The sequence below is a fragment of the Pelecanus crispus genome, chromosome 5 (genome assembly GCF_030463565.1).
Source record: "Pelecanus crispus isolate bPelCri1 chromosome 5, bPelCri1.pri, whole genome shotgun sequence".
Lineage (NCBI taxonomy): Eukaryota > Metazoa > Chordata > Aves > Pelecaniformes > Pelecanidae > Pelecanus > Pelecanus crispus.
The window spans coordinates 69869434-69891869 of record NC_134647.1 but is presented as its reverse complement, the minus strand read 5'-3'; the positions used below and the strand labels follow the sequence as shown (position 1 = coordinate 69891869).

Here is a 22436-nt window from a genome sequence, read left to right as displayed (position 1 = left end):
TGAACTTGCTTGCACTTCAGCCACATAGAAATTTTGGCATTGAAAAATTAATAATTTTCTCAGTACTTACTGTACAAAGGAAAAAACACCCCAGAGAAGAGGGGAGGAATTAATTGTACTTAAAGTAGGGATGGCCTGCAGAGATGGCCTGCTTTAGTGAGAAAGGCCAAAGGGATGCTGGAACAAAGAACCCAAACCAAAAAGCTTTCCTTGGCATCTCCCACGCCCTGGTTTTCAATAAATACTGCTGCATGTGTCTGTTCTGTCCTGCTACAGTCCGTGCTGGGAAAAAGAAATAACCCAGCGACAAAGGCGGTTTTCAACATCACCAAAAATGGAGATTACAGGACAAAAGACTTGCTCTTCATGAGACAGCTTTCCCAAGTGATGCTGCCCAGGAGTTTCAGGTAGATGCTCTCAAATGGAGATGGGGAATGAAATCTCAAACCTCCCACAACTTAGACGTGACTTTCTATTGAAAGCAATGTGTAATTAGTATCCATTTGCTTAATTTCATTTCTGTTTTTAGCACATACAAATAGCTGCACTGGGTTGGATCCATCACCCATCTAGTCCAAGATCTTGTCTCAAGCCACACTCTGTAACTGATACTCAGGAAAAGTGTCTACAGAGCAGGGCAAGTGGACAACGATGCCCAGTTTATCCTCCCCGCTCCACTGTATACTGGTTAAGGGACTTCCAAAACCAGAGACTACATTAAAACCATCATGTTTGATAATCTCTGATAAACCTTGCTACATGGGTTAGACAAGCTGTTTTTTTATGAATCCCTGTCCAATTATGAACCACCATGATATATCTTCCTACTGTAAAAACAGTTAAGCAAAACTCCTTAGACAGAAATATCAGGCAAGCTTGAGATTAAATAAGCTTGGGAAAATTCAGTCTGGATACACTCAAAAAATAAATACATCAAAATACATGTATCTCTGCTAAACCCTGCAGTCTTTAATCAAAATTGCCACCAAAGTGAGTAGCGAAAGGTGAGTTGTTGCCAAAGTTCATAGTGAAAGCCATGGGGTAAGAAGCAAAGTTCTGTCAAAAATGAGAAATTGTCAAGGAGAGGGAGCAGGAGGAGCAGATCGGTTCTCAAAATGACAATCTCAGGCTGCCTTGAAGTTGAGGGAGCTCAAAGAGCCACTTAAGCCGGTACTCAGAATTCTGCTGAACTGGGACCCGAACAGTTATTATTTATACTCTTATCACACAGAAATGTGAATTCCATTGGAAAGAAGAAAAAAAAAAATAAAAGAAAGAGAGAAAAAGAACAGTAGCACGTACTGTCGCAGACTCACGGACCTACTATAGACATCTTTGTTCTGCAGACTTCATGGAGAGAATTTAAACAGGCAGAGGGATGCATTGGATTTTTACTTAGTGATTTAAAATGCTGGTATTTAGCTACACACATAACTCATGCACTTGTGCAAGGTCCAAAACCAGCCAGTCTGTACAGACACACCACCAAAGTAGTTAAGTCACCCATCAAGAAGGTCTAACTACAGCAACCCTAAGAAGTTTGAAACCCCAGGCCAGCACCCTGAGCCACACACACATGCCTATGCCACAGCAAGGTTGTATTCCCACAGTCACTGCCATCAGTACCTAAACCTCCAAATTCAAAGGCACTTCAACAATCTCCTACACCTGCAACCACAAACACAACCATGGTGTGAACATAACTCAAGCAGCCCACAGGTTGGGCTGGGAAGGGAACAAAGACAACAGCAAGAAAAGCAAAAACAGCTTCGCATTCCTACAACTGGATGGAAAGCAAAGGGTGCAGCCTATCCACAGCCTGGCTAGACCCAGACCCACCTCATATACCAACTCACTGCATTTTAGAAGCAGTTTTAGACAAACAAAAGCTTTTTTGCTTCAAGGGGAAGCCCCCTAAGAAATCTTCCCACAGGACCAGAGACAAAATCCTGAAGCATTCAAAACACTTTACTTCCAATCACAATAATCAAGTAAAATAGAAAAATTTATGCCATACCTGCTCCAAAGGCAAAAAAGAAGCTCTTGTCTGTGTTCTCCCTTAAAAGAGCCATCACTCTCTTCCCCATCCTCTCGTTCCTCTTGTAGATGAGCTCCTGTCTGAAGTAGCTGTCTATCTCCTGAGCTGTCACCTGCTCGTGGGGTGGGAGTGTTGTGTTGATGAAGTTAGGGACCTGAAATGGAGAGAGAAACTGTAGTTCAGGTGACAGTTGTTAAGTTATTCCCAAAACACTGAATGTTTTAATCTAGCCTTATTTAAACCACCTCAGCATCACTATCGTACAAAAAACTACTAGAGGATGAGAGTTTGTGAGGTTGCTAGGATTTCTACAAAGAAAGAATAAAACACCAACCCACTTTTTTTTTTTTTTAAGTGAAACTAGTATTTTACTAAATGAAACTTAAGTTCATTTTGACTTCTCTGTGTTCCTTCAGCAGAATGTTGTTTTAGGTGTTTCATTTGGGTGAGTTACTAAAACCTTTATTCTTGGCTTGTTCAACACAGTTCATTGGCTATTTAATACCAGAACAAGTCTTGTAATCTGTTCTCAGCCAAGGTCACCATGAACTTGAGTAAGGACTGCAAGATTTGGCTTGTATATGCTCCTTTTTAATAACGTAACAGTTAAAAAAGTAGGAAAGATTAGCAAATCCAGACATAGGAAGATGTAAACAGGGTAAACGCTGTCACCTTTCTTGCAGCTTTAGATGCTATTAGGTCTCACCAGAGAAGACCATGCATTGCAACACATAAATTCCTGGAACATTCCTGAGAGATGTTCATAGGCACAGAAGAAAGGTTGAAACCCCAAGGACCATTTGAGTCAGGGCAGCAGACCCAGGAATGAGCCAAGACCCAAGCTATAATGGACAGACAAGCCAGAAGTCTGATTATTAGGGCAGGCAACTTGTTTTGACAAGGTAAGGGTCCAAGGTCTACCATGAGAGTTTGGGAGCCTACGGGCCCTGCAGCGAGAAGTGCTGTAACTGGGCTGTGTTTGACGACTACTAACAGTACCCAGGCACCTTCCGGTGATTTTCTGTGCCTCACCACTGGAAAGCAGCTTAAGCTGCAAAACCCAGATTCAGATTTCTGAGTCCCTGGGTACCTGTAAAGCTGACAGGATTTCCAGTGTTAATCTGAGCCGGTGGTAATGATATTGCATGCACAGCCCGTAAGGGGAACATCCCTCACTTACTGTGCTGAAATACTTGCTGCAAGGACTCTGTTACTTTGGTTAATTCTTTCTCTGGTTTTCTACTATACTAAATTCCTGTGCTCATTTTCTAAAACTTGCCTTTAGTCTTTGTTTTTCAGCCCACCTCTTACCCTCCCACTTGGCCACATGTTTTTATCACAACAATTTTTGTCTCTTCCCACCCTCTTCACTCATACTGCCTCTCCAAAAGCTTTCAGCAAGGTCTTGGGGAAAGAACTAATTTCCACCTTCCCAGTGGCTCTCCTTAAAGCTTTTTCATTGCAGCCTCATCTACAACTCTCCTAAAGTGTGGGAGACCAATCAGCAAAGATTTCTCACCATGCATTATGCAGAAGGACAAGTCTAGGCCTTGCTCTGGATTCCCACCAAAGGCTGGACCCAGCTGGGTGAGACAGAAATGAGAACCACATCTCCTGAGCCGGGGAATCCCATGTGGCTGGAGTTAATACTGCTGCTGACAGTAACCTGCCCCAGCCTATCGGGCCATGCGGACCAGCTGGACCTTTGATTTTCCAAATGACTTCTCACCCTGCTTTGCCAAATCACTGTACTTCTCACAGGACCTCCCTCCTTAAGGGTTTGATTGCATTACCCTGAGTCATTCCTTCCTCCAGGCTTTCCAGCATGGCTTGGCTTCACCAGAGTATCTTGTGAACTCCTCAGAGCATGCAAGCACTTTGCACCTTGTTCTCAGTTTAGCCCTTTGCCAGCACTCAACAAATAATAAGTGCCATTAAGCCAGACCTATTGGAGACACCAGTTTCCTGTTAATACATGAGGAAGCTGCCTCAATGTCTGGCAAGAATGTGCATTTGTCTCAAAGGGATGCTGGAGAAGCCTGCTGGCATCAGAGAGGTAAAATGCTGCTGTCTACCACAGCAAAGGATGCAGTGGCTTCGATTCCTGGTGAAAGGCAGGGAGAGATTTTTATTTATTACAGGAATAAAGTCATAGGAACAAGTAGCCATTTTACTCCTGCTATAATCTCTGCAATGCAAAGCTGCAAATCAGTTGGTCCACACAGATATCACAAGCCTTTGTATCTCCTCTATACCGAGGCTCTGTGTTTAATGGGTTGATGCAGCTGAGCCAGGAGTCAAGGGAGCCTTCAGAGACTCAAATGGAAGGTGAGATTTTTTTTGGCAACATCTGAAGGCTCAACACCCACACGAGAGAAGTCTCTTCTTCCCAGCTTTTGGCTGAAGAGAAGTGAAGGCTGGGAACTGATGGGACCAGGTCTCGAATCATCTGAGATGCTTTGGGGAAAGCAAGGTGCCTGTGAGGACAATCTGCTCTTACACAAAGCAGGAGCAGAAATGCTGGGGGATCAAATGGCTTTGTGCATCCTGCTCCAACGAGGGGAGAGCTCTGATGCTGGAGGTCTAGATAGCCCAAGGACAGAAGCTCTGTTCAGACCTCGACCAAGAGACTCTTTGCCAAGAAGAAAAGCACCTTCCTTCAGCTTGTGCAACTCCATCACTTGCAATCCTATGTCCACATTCAACCTACAGTTTGTTCCTCCTCTTTATCTAGCCTAAAATACAGTCCATAAAATGGAGCCATTTACTTGCCTTTTTTTCCTCCCTTTCTTTCTTTTTCTTCTGTGGGAAGGAGTTTGCCAATGGCAGAGAGATAAATTTAAAACCAAGGACTGGATTTTGTCAACATTTCTCATGCTTGTCCAAGGAACAAGACAAATGAAGGCATCACCTCTAGAGACACATCATCAGCTACAGGTCCTGCTACACCTTGTGCATTCCTGTATTTCTAATGACTGCTCCATCACTGGCAAAAATAAAACATGCACGTATGTTTCTGCATGTGTGTGGCAGAGGACAGAAGATAAATGATTGAAGTAAGTATGCCCTTACACAGTAGTGCAACCACACTCTGAGCTATGACACAGGCCCCATTAATCACCTCCGCTCCTCCCTGTATCACAATTCCTTTCCACAGTTGGTGACATACACCATGCCTGGCTTCAAGGAGGCAGCTGCTCCTGTTGATTTAGGAAAACCTTTGGACTCCTAACCACTGGACAGGGATCAGGAAGTCAAGAAACAGTCACATGCAATTAGGAAGCTGTTAACCGCAGCCAGAATTTAAGGGTTGAGAAGAAGAAAATCTGTTGTTTTAAAAGGATGGGCTGAAGAATGCACCAGAGGGATGTACCTTCCCTCTTTTCAAATATTTTTGTTTCCATTCTGTGTAAAAATTAATTTTAACATTTTAATGATAGGTATTTGTTGTTTTGAATTGAGAGTGAATGGCTGAGACATTTGCTGTGCCAATGGGTGAGGGACTGACCTCCTGATAATAGCTGAATACTGCTACTAGTATTTAAATGTATAATGGGGTGAATGATGTGACTGTTGAAAAATCCTAACTTCTAATTTTGCTGCTGATCTAGGGGAGTAGCAGATGGATCAGCAGAAAACCACAGTGCTACCCATCACCTGGGGTGTGCTCACTTTGAATTGGTTACACATGACAAGAGACAAACAGATTCTTCCTGTCCAGTCTCTGCAAGCCATGCAGTTTTCTGAGAATCCAACAAACTCATATATATACACACATAAATATAAACACACACACACTACATATTTCCCATGGAAACTCAATAATATATTTCATTCATTCAGAGGTGTTCAAAAGAATGAATCAGCTAGACTGAATCAGCTGGAACTCTTCCTTTTTTCTATTCCTATTTACTTTCGGTTACAGCTCTCCTATGGACAGTAAAGATGTGCCCCAAATGCAGCCATTAGGTACACTCTGCATTTCTTAGTTAAGCTTTTGAGGTTAAAGGAAGAGAATACGAGAACAAAAAAGAACTTAAGTCCCAGCCTTGCGGAAATTTCTTCCCCTCCACACTGCCTGTGTAATTGTACTTGAGTCAGTATCCCTGATGGAATATATGTGTGGGTAAAGCTCTGCACACATGTCCGAGCTCACAGTGCTGTGGGATGCGGGCCATAATTCTTCACCTTTGAAGTCAGCTTTACAAAGAAAGAGGAAGGATTGTGGAGTGGTTATGACAATACCCTGAAAAAGTGGTTCTGTTCTCATGGGTGATACAAATCTCTTGCATGATCACAACGATGTCATTTCAAAGAAAACTCAGCACTTAACTTCCACTAAGTATCTTTGAAGCATTTGGCTTTATTCCTCCCGTCTCTCAAAAGTCCATCTGTAAAATGGGGACAGCAAGACTTTCCAACCTGATGTTACATACAAGGCACTGGCTGAATCTAGCTGTTGAAGGACCCAAAGGAAGATCCAAAGTCCAAGATGATGCTCAGCAATAACCTCTCTTCCCACAAATACTTTGTGGAAGGAGGTTGGGATTCTGCTGCAATCATTAGCATAAGAGCTAACAACATACTTTAGGTGAGAAAAATGCATCAGCCGTATCTCCAGATCTATGCTATGCTATCAGCTTTGTCTATAGAGACAAAGAGATGGGGGGAAAAAAAAAACCCAAAAGCAAAATATATTGGTATAGAGTCTTTTCTCACATTTAGGGCTTATTGCCAAAGTTCAGCCAAAAATTCATAAACACTGGACTACATTTAAGTACATTTTCTTATTTACTATTTTTTAATATTTGGACAAATATTCTCAACAGAGACACAATGCCAGAGTTGTGAAAATCTATCTGCAAATAATTTTTTTGGACACATATAAGCACCATCAACTTTGGTTAACATTTTTTCCCCTGCTTTGGATCTACTAGCTACAGTGGAACTACTCTAGATTCAGTCCAGTATCAAATCACAATCAGCTGTGGAGGAATAGTGTTATCATTCCTACTCCTACACACCACATTCCTCAATCTTCTGATAACTTTTTTTAGCCTCATTCTGTTTCAGTAATGCTAGCCTATTTCTTCAATGTGCATTCAAATTCTAAGATTATGTCAATGAAAAACCAGTACTACCAACATGGGCCACATGCTCTTTCTTGCCTGTGTGCAGGCAGAGGTGGTCTTCAACCATGAGTCTATCTGCAGATGGAGAAGAGGAAGCTGAGATAGGGAAATAGGAAGCCAACCCCTGCCATGGAAAATACAGTGATCCTAAAACCTTTCCTGCCATTATCTTCCTATATCTTTGTCAACCCTCTTGGCTTCTGAGATTCCTCTCTCCCTTCTCCTAATCAGCAGATAACTAATGGCTTTCCAGCCTCACCTCCTGTGCAATGTCCAAACTCCAGACCACTGCAAGTACAGTATCATCACTTAGCCTTACAGGGGAATCTCTTAATAATAAAAATGCCTTATTTCTCCTTCTCTCCCCAGGGCGTTCATAGACTAAATAGAGAAAATAGGAGGAGGCGCACCCAGGGTCACAAGGGATGTCTGTGGCAAGACAGAGAGTTGGCCATCAGCTTCCTGAGTTCCAGTCTAGCACCTCAACACAAACCCCATTCATCTTTCCCCGACAGGAGGGCTCAGCCTCCATGCTAGTAATCCTTATCTCCAGTTGTTACCAGGGAGCTGTTCCCAGATCACACTGACTACATTAATTTTTTTTTAAACATGATAAAGACTGGGTTCTCTTTATCAGTCTTCTAGTTTATGAGCTTTACGTGGGCAGAGGCCAGAAGACAAGTAAAGGATCATGCTTTGAAGGATTTTCCCTGTACCACACAGGTCAGGAACTTCTATATGGTTGACAGCATTATGCAAGATAAGGATCTCAAGAGCTGACAGCGTGGCTTATGGGGGCTGCCAGGGAGCCAAAGCAGCATCCCGAAATCTGCTGGCTCCTCCAACAAACTGAACAGCCCTAAATTCACACCAGCCCTTCTTGGGTCAGAGGCTGACATCTGAGCTCGAGTTATCGTTCATTTATGAAGGGAGGATACCCTCCTGTTAACCAGCCTTGACAGGGCATGGTGGTTTTTACTGCAGTGCTGCAAAATATACTGCTCTGGACTTGGAAGACACCTGTTTCCCTCTGATTTATGGACCCTTCTGGCATCTGGAAGAGCAATATCCACTTATTGCAGCTTCTGATAGGAAGGATTCAAATAGTGCAAAGTGAATGGGCTGTGAGAGCAAGCATTTCCACGAGGAGGACGTGGCTGCTGCAGAGACGAACGCTGCCGTCGACTTGGCTGGTTTTCCTCCAGCACTCTTGAGTTTCCATCCTGACGGAGACCTTCATTGGCCAGGTGTCCTGGTTTTGGCTGGGATAGAGTTAATTTTCTTCCTAGTAGCAGGCATAGTGCTGCATTTTGGATTTAGTAGGAAAAGAATGTTGATAACACACTGATGTTTTAGTTGTTGCTAAATAGTACTGACACTAGTCAAGGACTTTTTCAGCTTCCTGTGCTCTGCCAGTTGCACAAGAAACTGGCAGGGAGCACAGACAAGATAGTTGATCCAAACTGGCCAAAGGGCTATACCATACCATATGACATCATGCTCAGTATATAAACTGGGGGGGAGTTGGCCGGGGGGCAGTGATTGCTGCTCGGGGACCGGCTGGGTGTTGGTTGGCGGGTGGTGAGTGGTTGCATCACTTGTTTTGCCTGGGTTCTGTTCCTCTTCTTGTTGTTTTCCTTTTCACCATTTTTTAAATTATTATTATATTGTTATTATTATCATTACTATTTTACTTTATTTCAATTATTAAACTGTTCTTATCTCAACACATGAGTTTTCTTACTTTTACCCTTCTGATTCTCTCCCCCATCCCACGGGGCGGGAGGGGGGGAGGTGAGTAAGCAGCTGTGTGGTGCTTAGTTGCCGGCTGGGGTTAAACCATGACACCAAGGAGGGGGGTGTGTCTGGTTAATCTGATTTAGCCCAAAGCCCAAAGTTGGCAGCTGCCAAGAAGATGTGCTTCTAGCTTGTTATGGAAACAAGAAACCAGGAAGGACCGCTGCAAAATGGTGTCCAGTTCAGGCATGTTATTGTCCATTATTGCTTTCCTTTAAGCACCAAAATGTAAAGTAATATATTAGAAGCCTGAGTGGACTGTAAAAGGAGTCTTTAATCTTCAGGATAAGTCAGTTCCATCACTCCTTTATGTTTCCCAGGGCAAACATCTACCCAAGATGGGACTTGAGAATATATTACAGGCACATCCAGCATGTTTTGGAGGTTGTGGTCAGGATAGATATGTCAGTTTGGTGGATTTTGGGCTGCTAAAATGGTTTATTAGAAGCATACCCTGACACCAAACTTGGCTGCAGACTCAGACTGATTTGAAGTCACAGAAGGATTAAACATATCCCCAGTCTGTGCTCATCCAGTTTTGTTCCCACCCCTTTGCAGAAAGTGGAGCACTTCCCCAGGGACAACTCTCACTGCAGTTGGAGGCTTACAAGTTTGGAGGGCACATCAAAACGCCAGTCGCACTCATCCCACCCACACTCGCCCACCAGTCACGCTGCCTGGCCACAGCCAACCCTGTGCCATGGAGCCCTTTGGGAAGCACTGCTGGGGTTTGGACCAACTCAGGATTTTCATGGCAGGAATGGATTTTCCATCACGTCCCTTCGTTTAGCAGGAGTCTGTAGTGTCCCAAACCTCTGAAAGCAGGGAATAGCCCTGAAAAACTGCAAGGCAAAGGGACAGCTGGCTCTCCCTTGGTGGAAAGTGTGGTCTTGCAAACAAGGGGCCTAATGGAGAGGGGCTTATGAACGCTGACTATTTTCCGGCTCCAATTCATTGCAACTAGGATGCATTGCTGCAGTTTCCAGCACTTCTCCTCCGGTTAGGCACATCTAATCCTCTCTGAGCTAAAGGCTGACAACTCCTTTCGCTGAGCTGTGCTGATAAGGCCCCTGCTCCCATCCTGCCGGGGGGTGTTCAGGCTCCTGGGGCAGTGGCTGAGGCCGGGGTGTCTCACACCACCATACCAGTAAGCCCAGCCCTGCTCTTTTCCAGCGTGTTCTTTTCTCCATCTGCTGCCTCAGAGAAAGGGCACACATGGCCAGCTACCCCAGCAGCCTGTCTGCACCCTTTTCCCTGGAAATAGCAATGGCTGGAAGAGGAGGAGAAGAGTCTCCTCTCGCAAACCCAGTATTGTAGGGTGTCAGAAACCCACAGAAAATATCTGGATGAGGATGGAGGGGGGAAAAAAAGTAAAAACGCTTTTTTCCTGAAGGTAAGTGAGGGAGGGAAGAAAGTCCAAGAGCACAAGGAGACCCAGTGTAAGAGTAAGAACATTTCTTAGGACCAGCTGTGGAGAGCCACTTGTGGCTGTGAGCTAATCGCTGCCCACCCACATCACTGCTCAATGTCCACATATGTTGCAGATACATTGCAGGGCATGCCAGCAAGCTTTCTGTAATTGGCCTGCCTGACTTAAAGCTAGCTTGGGTACCCTTCAGCATGGCGTGGCAACTTGAGTGCAAAAATGGAGGTCTTTGAAACTGAATTTCAAATTAGCTAGCTCAGCTCTGTGAGTGACAGGAGCATCTAAATTTATAAACAGAAGAAAACTACAAATAGGAGAAGACGGGAAGGGAGAAAAGTAGGCTGAAAGCTAGTGAAGTCTCTGGATAGTGCATAATACTTTTATAAAATAATTCTGCAGGTGACACAAAAGCTGTAGGAGTCATTGCTGGCCTGAGTGCAAAACTTGCCTGCAGGCAGGGTGGGCTGCAGCCCCCAGAGTGCCTGTACACCTGTGTCCCTGCAGCTTCAGCCCCACCACACCTGCGTGGATACCCTTCCTGGGAGCCCCACACCCACTTTGCCATTGCTGTTCTCCCAGGTGGTACCTGGCCAAACGACAGTCATGTGCCCTGCCTGGTTTTACCTTCTCCCATGCATCTGGGTTGAGGGAAAGCATGTTTAAAAAAACCCAAAAACCTAAATAAAGGGGGGGTGGAAATAAAGGCAGAAAGGCCACAGGGATGCGCTGTGCATCTCACAAACAGCTTGGGGGGGTGATATTTTATCCCTGTTAAAAAAACCCAACTTTCAACAAATCCCTGAGAAGTCATGACCTCCATGTATGTTTTCTATTTGTTTTTCCACACCAGTTAAATAGTTGCTTTCCAAGCACTTAGGGAGAAAAAAAAAAAAAAAAGAAACAAGCATCATCAACCCCTCCCCCAAGGCCTCCTTCCCCATCCCAACCCCCTCTCTGCTCCCCTTGGTAGTGATGCCAAAATATGCAGCCGGCCTCTCTATCTGAATGAATGTTTTGATTAAAGAAGTCTTAACAAAACACAGTCAGAACAATGATCCCAGCCTCCTTTCTGCAAGCTTCACCCAACTATGCAGTGTATATTTAGGACCAGATTACAGGGACCTGTTCATTAATTGAATAAGGATGACAAGTCTGCAGTGCATGCAAATAAAGGTTTGGGTTTCAGTGGGGAGGGTAAATCTTAACTACCTAATGATACTCCCACCCCATTTAAAACCCCTTTAACATTGGGATTTTTTTGAGGCCAGCTTTCATGAGCTTGCAAACATATGGAAAAGTTCAAGTTTTTCTATTTCCCTTCCAAATGCTTTGTTTCCTTTGACGAAGAATATTTTTTTTCTGTTCTGACACTAAAACCATCACCTATTATATTGCCATGACACCCAAGTAAAGATACTGATCAAAGGGCAAAGCAGGGCAATAAAGTGAAAAAAAATGGGGCCAGAAGGTTTGGTTTTGGGGGTTGGTTTATTAAAGCTTTGCGATTCTTTTTCCAAAGGTATTTTTCATTTTGTCTTCTGTTACACTGTGGGAGAACAGCTGGTCAGTAGTGGGTACAAACTCAGGTTTGGCTGTTCAGAGCTCTTCAGTGAGTTTCTTCCCATCCCTGTTTAGTAAGATGTTAGGGAAAGCCTGAATGTTTTTGTGAAGTTTGCAATATGATTTTAACCCAACGCAAGTGTGATCCAAAATATATGGTTTGCAAAATATCACACAACTTAGCAAGGAACAAAAAGCTGGTTGATAAGATAACAGCATCTGGGCTGGACACAAGACCTCCAGAGCTGACACCACAAGGCAGTGCCGTGCGGAGAGAGCCCTGCCCTCCTATTTGGTCCTAGCGAAACTCCAGGCTACTCCCAATCCAAGCAGCCTAAGCTTTCTAGCCATGCTGGCATCTGGAACAAACTGGACGATGACTTTTGAACTAATCTTATTTTTTTTTTTAAGGTGGAGTTGTTTGAGAGGTCTAGTATAGTATGTAAAGATGCAGAACATCTCCAAGAAAGCATTTCTAAATGGAAAGGAGCCCAGTCAGGAGAAAAATAAGGAATAATTCCGATGAAGTCAGTGAAGTAGAAACAAATCAAGTTATCCTTGAAACTGATTTCTTTGTGTCTCAGCTGGTGGAACTATATAAGCCTTTGGGTTTATCAGCAATCATCTCTCCCAGAGGAGAGGAGAGAAGAGAAGATCCACGTCTGAAGTGACCATCAGAGAGCACAATCAGTTTACACTGAAGAAGCTGATCTACGGTGTTTGCTATTTGGTAATGCGCGATTATAGTGTCAGACCAAGAAATGTTGTGTCAAGGAGTACCCAAGAACATGGTCTTTTTGGATAACGTCTGAAACTAATCCTGCCAAGTCATCAAAGACAACCAAATTGCCCCCTTGTCCCGCTTTTTTCCGCCTCCCTGTCATAATGAGGCGACAAATACATCTCCTGGATAAAACACAAAGGGAGAAAAAGCATTTTGTACCTTCAACCCACAAGACATTGTTTAAAATCTAACAAGTCTTTCTCATTTCTCTTGAACAAGTCTTTCCAAGAAACACTTCATAAACCAGATCTTTAAAAAGAAGGGATAGTAAATGCTTTACAGCAAACATGCAGCAATGCACAGAAAGCAGCATGCTACTACCCTGAACTCCAAATGTTTTTACCAATCACTCTTTCACACTCTTTTATAGTTTATTCCCTTCCTAATAAATACAGGTAGTCAACAATCCTTAAATGTTTTTAATGCAAATCAGCCCTTTTCTATAGGTGAATATGTTCCTTTTCTAATAATGCAGCAGTCTTTCACAGAAGAATCTTTGCACTGAAATGTCTTGTTCCAATTTTGCTCTGACTTTCTCTCCGTCTCCCATTGCTTTCTCCATGGAAACTGGAAAGAGGAAGGAAGGAACTTCCAAGGTAAGACAACTCTAAATGCAAACATGTAATGAAAATTTTTGAGCAGGAACCTATTTTCAAAACCTGTAGCATGAAAATTATCTGGGCATGTTCCAGATTATTAATAAAAAAAAAAAAAACCAAACCCAAACTCTGCGGTGTTTTCCCCAGCACTGTCATCAACAAGTAGATTTAACTCTCTCAATCTGGATCTGTAACCAATTTTCTGAAACACATAAGCCAAAATATAGTATTGCTCCAATCTGGAATCCTGTTCTGACATAATATGAAAATTAGACTCTGAAAATTTTGGCTGCACTTCTGTTTTTTTACTTCCAAATGCTTACAATATACCAAGACATAAAGCTGTAACTCAGGTGCAAGTGGAAAGAAAGTACAATCCCACTGTAGCAGATCAGGAGCTCTTCTGAACTATGGGAAGGCCACATCTCTCCAGCAGCATCCTGTGCAACAGCCCAAGGAAGGGAAGGTGGGAGACATGCTCTGCTTGCTATCAGGGCACAAGCAGCGATGAGCCCATGTGTCGCCAAACACCCGGGCAGTGTCGGGACTGCCATCAATGTCAGCTGTAACACATATTCGTGGAAGCATTACTGACCCTTCACCTGGACCCAGAACGAGAAAGTCGTGGGACTGGCTCCCTTGGTGCCCGGGACAACCTTGCACTTACTTCGCTGGAAAGCCTATAATCATTTTCCCTGGAAGAATGAGAGGCTGTGCCAGTTCGCCTGTACTTTGTTACAGCTGAAAACGATAAGATGCTTCCAAAGCGTTGCGTTACAATAGCTGTGCCTTCGGTTTATGGATTTATCTTTCTTTGCCCTAGATAAAACTCCATTCCTTGGACAAATTAGGTCTGCTTGTCATTCAACACTCTACCTAATGGTCTCAGCTGTGTGTTTCTGCAGTTATTGAAGCTGGAGCATTCCACAGATAGTTTTCTTTTATTTGAGAAGTAAGCCAGAAATCCAGTTGTATTTTATCCAGAATGAGAATGGGGCAAGTTAATGATGTAATTAGAATTATCAGGACCCTTAAATCTTCAAGGACAGGGTTAAATGCAGGATGATAATGTTTTTAAAGGGGTACATAACATGACCTGGTGATTTATAAACAGCAAGCAAATTGTGAAGTGACGCACTAAAACTTCTCTTCTTAATTTAGGGATGCTGACTACTAGACATGGTATTAGCATATGGATCTCTAAAGTCTTGTTATCAAGACCGTCACATGGTTTTCAGATGGCAAACACTCTGTTTCAGCATGAATCCATGGGAATTTGAAGTTGCAGAGGCAACTCAAGATATGGGTGACATCATTCTAGTAAGTTATACAAAAAAGCTCAGTTGTTTCTGATGGACACAGCTTGAAGAAGGAGGGACAATGAGCCCTGAGCACCCAAAAGGGATTGAGACATGTCTGCAGGCTGTGGTGGCCACCAAGCAACTTCATTGCGTAGCTTGCTTTTCTGTCTAGGACGAAGCCAAGCCCTCACCTCTCCTGGCAACAAGATCATTATGCTCAGGTGTGCATAATGCCCATAAACTGGGTTATTCACTGGTGTAACTTGTTTTCTTCATTTTGATATCCAGATGATGGCTGGGGCCACTGGGACTCATACAAAGCCTGCTGAAATATTCTCCATTATTTCAATGGGCTTTCAATACAGTCTAAAACACACACAGAACATAAAGGCTCTCTAGATGAAAAGTGCTTTATAAGTGGCAGGTATGGCTCTTGAATTGTATTGTTAACCCTAAATGGGACAGGCAAATAACAAGTATGCAACCAGTAGGACCTGGCCTGAAGAAAACTGTCTATAAAGTAAGCAGTGTAGCTGCATGCCTCTGGTACACCAGATCAGCAACAGGAGAGGAGAAACCATCTTTTCCTGGAAACGAGCCTCTCCTCAGGTCAGGAGAATGGCTGAGGACAGGAGAGGAGAAACAATAGCTAGAGACCACATGTATAGTTTTTGGGAAGGGTTAAAGGGGAAAATCTCAGCCTCAGCTTTTCAATTTCCCTCTTACTAAAGTGTACATAGGAATACAAGAAAACACGAAAACACAGAACCAGCTAATTCCAGGCTGGCAAAGATGAATCTGCTTTACAGAATTGTCCTTAAAAAATTGAACATCTCAAAACCAACCACAGGAAGTAACTGGTGGAAGATATCCCTGACCCCAAAGCTCTAGATGTATCAGTTCAAAATGTTTAAATAAAGACCTTTACATCAGATTTAGGGAACAAAATACAAGATAAATTTTTCTGCACCCTACTTTTTCCTCACCAAGGCTTCAGGTCATTAGGCAATTTCTTAACTGTCTCAGGTAAGAAAAAATATTCTCTGAAGGTAGATCATTTCTTCATTTTGCACTAACAGATTTTTTGCATTTTAATGTATCTAAATTCCCTTGTGAGAGCGTCAGACAGAATACAGAAGTTAAAGCTGCTGATCTAATCCGACGCCTCTTCACTTGCAGAGAAGTTTTTTTCAAAAGGAAAGAAAGAAATTACGACTTCTTTGAGGGGAAAAAGTCTGAAGAAAAAGCAGAAAATATGCTTATCCTATCTTTAACTTAGAACACTTTCTCTTCAGTATCATTTTGACTCACTGCCCAGAAACTCCAATATAAGCCTCTTGCTTGCAGAAGTCATAAGAGAATCAAGTGTTTGCAGAAAGCTGTAGAAGCAGGAGAGATGTTTCCTACTCCACTTTTGGGTCACAGTCTAACTGAATAAACTTAGCCCCTTAAAATTTTATTAAGTTTAAATAACGATTTATACGTTTAGAAAAATGGTGCTTGGAAACAAAATTTAAGAAAAAGAGAGAGAGAAAGGAATGAAGAATGCAATATAACCACAGGAAAGCAGAGGTGTTGCCCCTTTCACTGTTCTTAATTAAAATTAAAAAAAAACACCCTGAAACTGAGAAGGATTTGTTTAGTCCTCCACTGTCATCAATGCTGATGGCTCTGGGACAGGAAAATGGCAGCGATTTGGGGGCCTGCTCACATCCCTCTGATTTTAAGCACCTTATCCTCGCTAAGCCAGGCTTCTGAACCCCAAGGTGGGCAGCATCTCCCTGGGGTGGTCCTGTCCCTGGGTGCTAAAGGAGCTGTCCTCTCACCTCAGGCCCAAGCTTCCGCTTCAGTCTAGGAGGTAACCGTCCCTGCACTTTTCCTCCCAGCACCGTCCCTTCTGTGCACCCCGTTGGCACTGACTCAGCCCCAGGGGACCCTACTCTCTCCTCCCAAATGCTGTGGGAGTCAACAGGACTGGCACTGAGAAACTGCAGATTTCCCAAACTCCCTCAGGGAGGTTGAAGAGGCTCAAGAAACTCATCTGTAACACCTCGAGTTAACAGTATTAGTATTTCCACTTCTGGTCCTTCCTTCCACTCAAAGGATGAGTTTTGCTCTAAAGGCATCTCAGCATCTTGCAGACAGCTACGGAAGATGCTCCGTTTCCCAAGACAGAGGAATTTATGAAGTTACTGCACCTAGATACATACTCCCCACTACCACCACTGTCCCCACAGCTATGTTAGGCTTTCTCAGCTACTTCACAGTTCATTACAGTGACCTAAACCAATGGCTCTGAACTGAGGCAACTGATGGACAAGTTCACCTTTATTCTGCAGCTCCCGCTAACCTTCAAGGGACAAGCAGGCACTAGTAACCTTATAAACAGCCCCCAAATGAATCCTCAAAGAGTGAGAATCATAGCCTTCTGCAAGTCTCCATACCCCTGCCGAACAGAGCTGAACTCCTGGCCTCCACTGTTCACGTAAGTGTTGAGTCTTACAACTCCATTCCCAATCTTTTGTTCCTTTCTATGTGATATTTCAAAGTTGCATTAATGGTACCAGCTGCAAGGACTTACCAGACCTCTGAAGTGCTAGGACAGCAGCTGGATATCATGGAAGAATGGGTGCACCTTCAAAAAACAGTGACACTCTTGTCTCCCAAGATTTGCATGGGTACCAGCCCTGAAGCTTAAGTGGTGATACATCTCACTTGGGATATTTATAGTTTTTATGCAATTGTAGGCCTATCATTTGTTGTCACTCGATGAGACCTGCAATACACTCTCAGCCCATGATAAATCCCTGTGCCTACATTGAATGTCTCAAGAGAAAGATCCCATGGGGGATGCTTCATGTGTAAGATTTAAGCCAGGCTAATCTAATTTGGTAACCAAATGGCAAAGACTCTCTATGGCAGAAAGAGTCTATCATCCTTGAGAAAAACACATAGAATAAACTCTGGAATTACCACAACTGGCAAAAGTTGACCTGAATAGGGAGTTTATTTTAGGTTTTATTTTTCTATTTTGTTCTGCTTGCAATTAAAAATAAATGGTATAAAGCTGGTTTATAAAAACACTACCAAACAAAAAACCTCTTTACCCAAATTAAAAACAACAACCCATGAGAGGAAAATACTCCAGAACATTTAGAGTTCTGCAGGGACTAGTATACATATAGGGATTTTAATTTTCCATGGCCTGTAAGTGTTATAATCTCTATCAACTGTGTGCACTCTGGGACCATGACTAACACCAGTGCTTGAACTCTTATTGGTTGTTGGCTTCTTTCTTCTTTCTTTAACACTGTTTTTAAACTCACATTTGATCCAAGAATTTGCAGGGATAAAGAAGTTTTTACAGCAATCTGTTCCTCTCAAGTCTAACCCACAGGTCTGTTATAGGACATTGTGTCAACAAATCACAGATGTCTGCAAGTCAATGCAACTAGTGTGAATGGCCACAACTTGTCTCAGGGACAAAGGTGCTATTGCTGGAGAAACTACGTTGATAGAGATTAGAAGATGACTTAGGACATTCAGATGCTGGGACTGTCTTCATGATTTTACTACTATTAGCCTTTTCTTTGCATCCATGGCAAATATACCATCACACCTTGCAAGAGTTTTTCTCCAAAATCATTATGTCTTTATCTTGTGTGCTGTGCCTCAACACTGCAGGAATAGTTACAACCATTGACTTCTCCAGGATCCTCTAAAGTCATGAGCTCTCTCTCTACCTTTTCCAACTCACACACCCCATCTTCAGAGATGTATTCTTACCTGAGTTGCTTTCTCCCTTTACTTTTCAGTGCAAAGCTGTCCAGAATGAACAGCTCTGGCAGCTTTGGTACCACACAGACTTCCTTCTGTTTTCAGTACTGCTACATTAACCACCCCATCATGTTCTGCTTAGTCACGCTAAAACAATGCTTCACTTTCTAGGACTGGATTAACTAGGACAGCAAAGCGTTTTTATCCCATTCGTTATCATCAACCACTCTTTCTGCTATTTGAAAATGATAACCAGATAGGGAAAAAGAGGAGACATGACCACTTGTCCAGAATTTAAGGATCCCGGATTGTCCAAGCTGAAGTCTTTCTGCTCCTGTTGAGGGGCAGGCTAGTTCTGTGATAGGTGACATGGAAGAGCAGCTCCAGCTACTGCTGGGTGTCTTTTACATTTCTACCTGGAACTTCTCAGGGGGGTATAGAAGACCTCTGGGAAAACACCTATGTTGTGGAGTGTGGCTGGAAGACTTCGTTACCTTACAGCCAGGTTGGGACCATACTCGCTTTCCCAGCTGTTCCTCTGAGAAACAAGTGACCCAGAGAGCCCTGTGCAACTCAAGATAGCGATGGCAAGATAAGATGTCTCAGAGATCTCTGCCTCAATCAACAGACTGAGCTTACCCTATCTCAGTTCTCTCTTGAAGCCACGTAGTTATCCTTGATTTGCCTTTGCTAATGGTAAACCGCTATCATTATTTAATAGACTTCCATTGGGAAAACATATATAATACTATGGCTGCCAAAGTTTATACAGGTACCCTCCAAGTAAGTCACTGCACCTGAGACAGGAACATGGGAACATTTATCAAAAAAAGGAGATATAGGAGATGACATCCAAAGACCAAGTTTCCATAGAATTTATGTGAAAGGAGAAAGAGGAACCTATGTATTAAATGAGAACCTCAGAGTTTGCCATGAACTATCAAACTGGTCTGGAAAGCAGATTTCTGCTCCATTGAGAGTTTTTAATAGCATTGGATAACTAAGATAAACAGAGACTGAAGGGCTGCCTGAGACACATACAAAATTATTGAAGTTTTGAGAATTTATTTACTTTACAGAGTATTTACATAAGGTTCACTTCCTCTTCATATATCAGCTCAAATATTACAAAGACTCCTCCCCCCACCAACATGTGGGGACTATATTCAACAGTCCCACAAACATCCATAATTAACTTTTTTTTAAGCACATTCCTACGAAAGTTTTCCAAGCAGTCCCCTCCCCAGAGCCCAGGCAATACCACTCTCTCACCAAACAAACGAGGCACGTGTGGAAAGAAAACACAGGGCATCAAAAGGAAGAGGGGAAAGAGGAGATGGAATATAAAGTGATGACCCTGAGACCGAGGCTTTAATTATTGCTGTGCTATAGGCACCTGATAAGTTTTATGCCAGGCTCTTAATCTCTCTGTACCTCAATTCACCTCCATTTTAATGAATACAGATCATTATATCCAGTGTAGAAATTTTAGATCAGGGTTTTGGTAGGAGACACTTCCTGGCTCTGTAAGGGACATCACTATTAAAGCAGCTGATTCTTCTCAATTAGCTGGCCCATCCACAACACTTTTGCTTACCTGAGAAGTGTCATGGTTGAATATGACAGCATTCAGGTCTCCACAGTTATAATGCTTGATGAGATCTTCAGTGGTATATGGGGCCTGCAAACTACCTGCTCGGAGGCTTTCATGTTGGAGCAGAGTTTGGTTTAGAGCAAACAGCACCTGTAGAAACACAGACAGGAAAAACAAGGAGAAGTTAAAGATATTAGGAATCAAAATACCAAAGCCTAAAAGGCCAAACTTTGCAAAACTCTCTTGCACCTGAAGTCTATTGACCCATCCTAAACCACAGTAACAAGGGCTGGTCTGTAGGCATTCCCAACTGGAAAAAGGATCAGATGCAAAGTCCTCTACTGGTAGAAGACCTTATGAAGGAATATTAAAGGTCTTACAATAAAGTGTAACTTCACAACACATACATATATTGCCTAGAGATCATGGTCTGCAGACTTTTAGGCTGTCTTCGCTGACTACTTGGCTACATGAGAGACACTGAAATGAAAAGGCCCCTAAATTAGGAAACCTTTATTGCCTCTGTTTCCTCTCTGCTAGCTTAAATCCAAAGCCCAAACTCAGTCAGAAGCTTTCTGATAAAAATCAAAATCTTCTGAACTTTTGTGATATTTGTGATAGACTGTGGGAGTAATTTATACCCGTTACTGAACCGCCAAGTCTGGGCTTTTCATGTTCAGCTTTCCAAGAACCTTCCAAAGAAACTTGATAAAAAGTAGATGAATAAATCAGAAGAACAGCAGTTCAGACAGTTTGTCACAAATTACATAAATAAGCAAACACACTTTTCCTAAAATAAAGTAATATGTAGTGACTGCAAACTCAGAGTTCTGAAAAATTATATTGATGTGTCATCTTTCATGAAAAGACTCCTGCATCGCTCAGCCTCACATTTCACCACATGTTCAGCTTCTCTCATTTATAACAGCAGTGCCTTCTCTATCCCAAAGAACAACCATCATCTCAAAATCTGGGTAAAGTAACCCATGCTGAGCTCCAGCTGGCCCGGCTAGGCTGCAGTCTGTGACACATATTCTTTCTTACCTTCTTAACTTAAGCAACCGAACCCACTTAAGGAGTGAACCCCGGAGGATTTTAAAATTAACAATGTACGTATGTATTTGCAGGATGGAAGTTCTTATTAGTTTAAAATTATGATTCCCATTGAAGTATCTGAAGGAAAGGAAACAGCCAATTGGATTTACTCTTGTAAAACCTCAGGTATATAACAAATACGATCTGAGATTTTTTAATAATAATAATAATAAAGTACATCCAAGGCATTAACAGCCTCTTCATACAAAGCTGTTACATGCTAACTAACATACACAAATTAGTTGAGGAAAAGCAAATGTTATCTTTTTAATTTACTTTTAAAAAAATATACAGATGGTCTTTCAACTGAAGCTGTTATACCTCAGTTTGGCAATCGGTTCTCCATTAAGATCCAAGCCTAAAAGATTTCCTTGCCCAGATCTAAGGGTCTGTTCAGGCTTCTCTACAAAGAGATCAATCTTTCCCAGGAACACAACCTGAAGTTAAGCATCTTCATAACCTAGTTTTTCTCTAATTTAAAGAATCTGCAAAAAATACACTTTGAAAAATTTCTAACCTTTGAAAGGATCTGAGCTTTTACTTTTTCCCCTAAGGGCTACAGCTTGAAGAGGAAATAGTTCATCCCAGGATTTCCTGAGGATTCTAAACATTTTGGCTAATAAAAATAAAAGCTTAGGAAAACATTGACAGGAAAACTGAGAGCAGGGTTTTTTCTAAAATGCTTTTAGTAAAAACCTTGTCATTTTTGATTTTTTAAACAATGGATGTTGCTGGATTTTTATATACAAAAATATGTATACGCACAGGCACACACGTATACAAACCACCAACAAACCCTGCAGATAAGACAGTGTGTTTTATGACAAAATATTAAGAAGGTGATAAACAAATCCTTACTTTATTCCAATTGCCTTTTTTTTTTCTTTTGTCTTTTTTTGGGTTTTTTTGTTATTCTGGCTTCCTGGGGAAAGTCCTGTGCACTAATGCTCTGGGTCTGTCTGTCTCTTCCTAATAAATTTGGAACCTATTAGCTGATTTCAGTCACATTTCCAGAGGGTTAGAGGTCTTAAAGAAAACTGCCTATATGTTCCTTGAAAATAAGTGCCGGGCTGCAGAAAAGCCCACAGTATGAGTTTACTTCTTATAAGACATCAGTCTCCACATGAGACCGAATGAGTTATTTGGAGTTTACAACAATGATGGATCCCCATGCACTGGACCGCAGATTTCACTAGTGTCAGGACGTTCGTCTCCCTGCTCTCTGACCCTGAGCAGCTCTGGGACCTAGAGGCGATGCTGATCACCAGCTGAAGTCCAGCATGCTGCTACCGCTGCTGGGGAGCTCATTGCTGGGTTCAAACTACTGCCCAAA

The 22436-nt window shown here is 42.5% G+C and overlaps 1 protein-coding gene across 1 annotated transcript in view; it reads right to left on the bottom strand.

The window, feature by feature from the left end:
• TRABD2B (TraB domain containing 2B) overlaps positions 1–22436 on the bottom strand; it is a 303119-nt gene that overhangs the window by 119406 nt on the left and 161277 nt on the right. The window contains exons 3-4 of the mRNA XM_075711363.1: positions 20012–20158; positions 2018–2192 (exon numbers count right to left, since the gene is read on the bottom strand). Coding sequence (XP_075567478.1) covers positions 2018–2192; positions 20012–20158 — 322 coding nt within the window. The remainder of the gene's footprint in view (positions 1–2017; positions 2193–20011; positions 20159–22436) is intronic.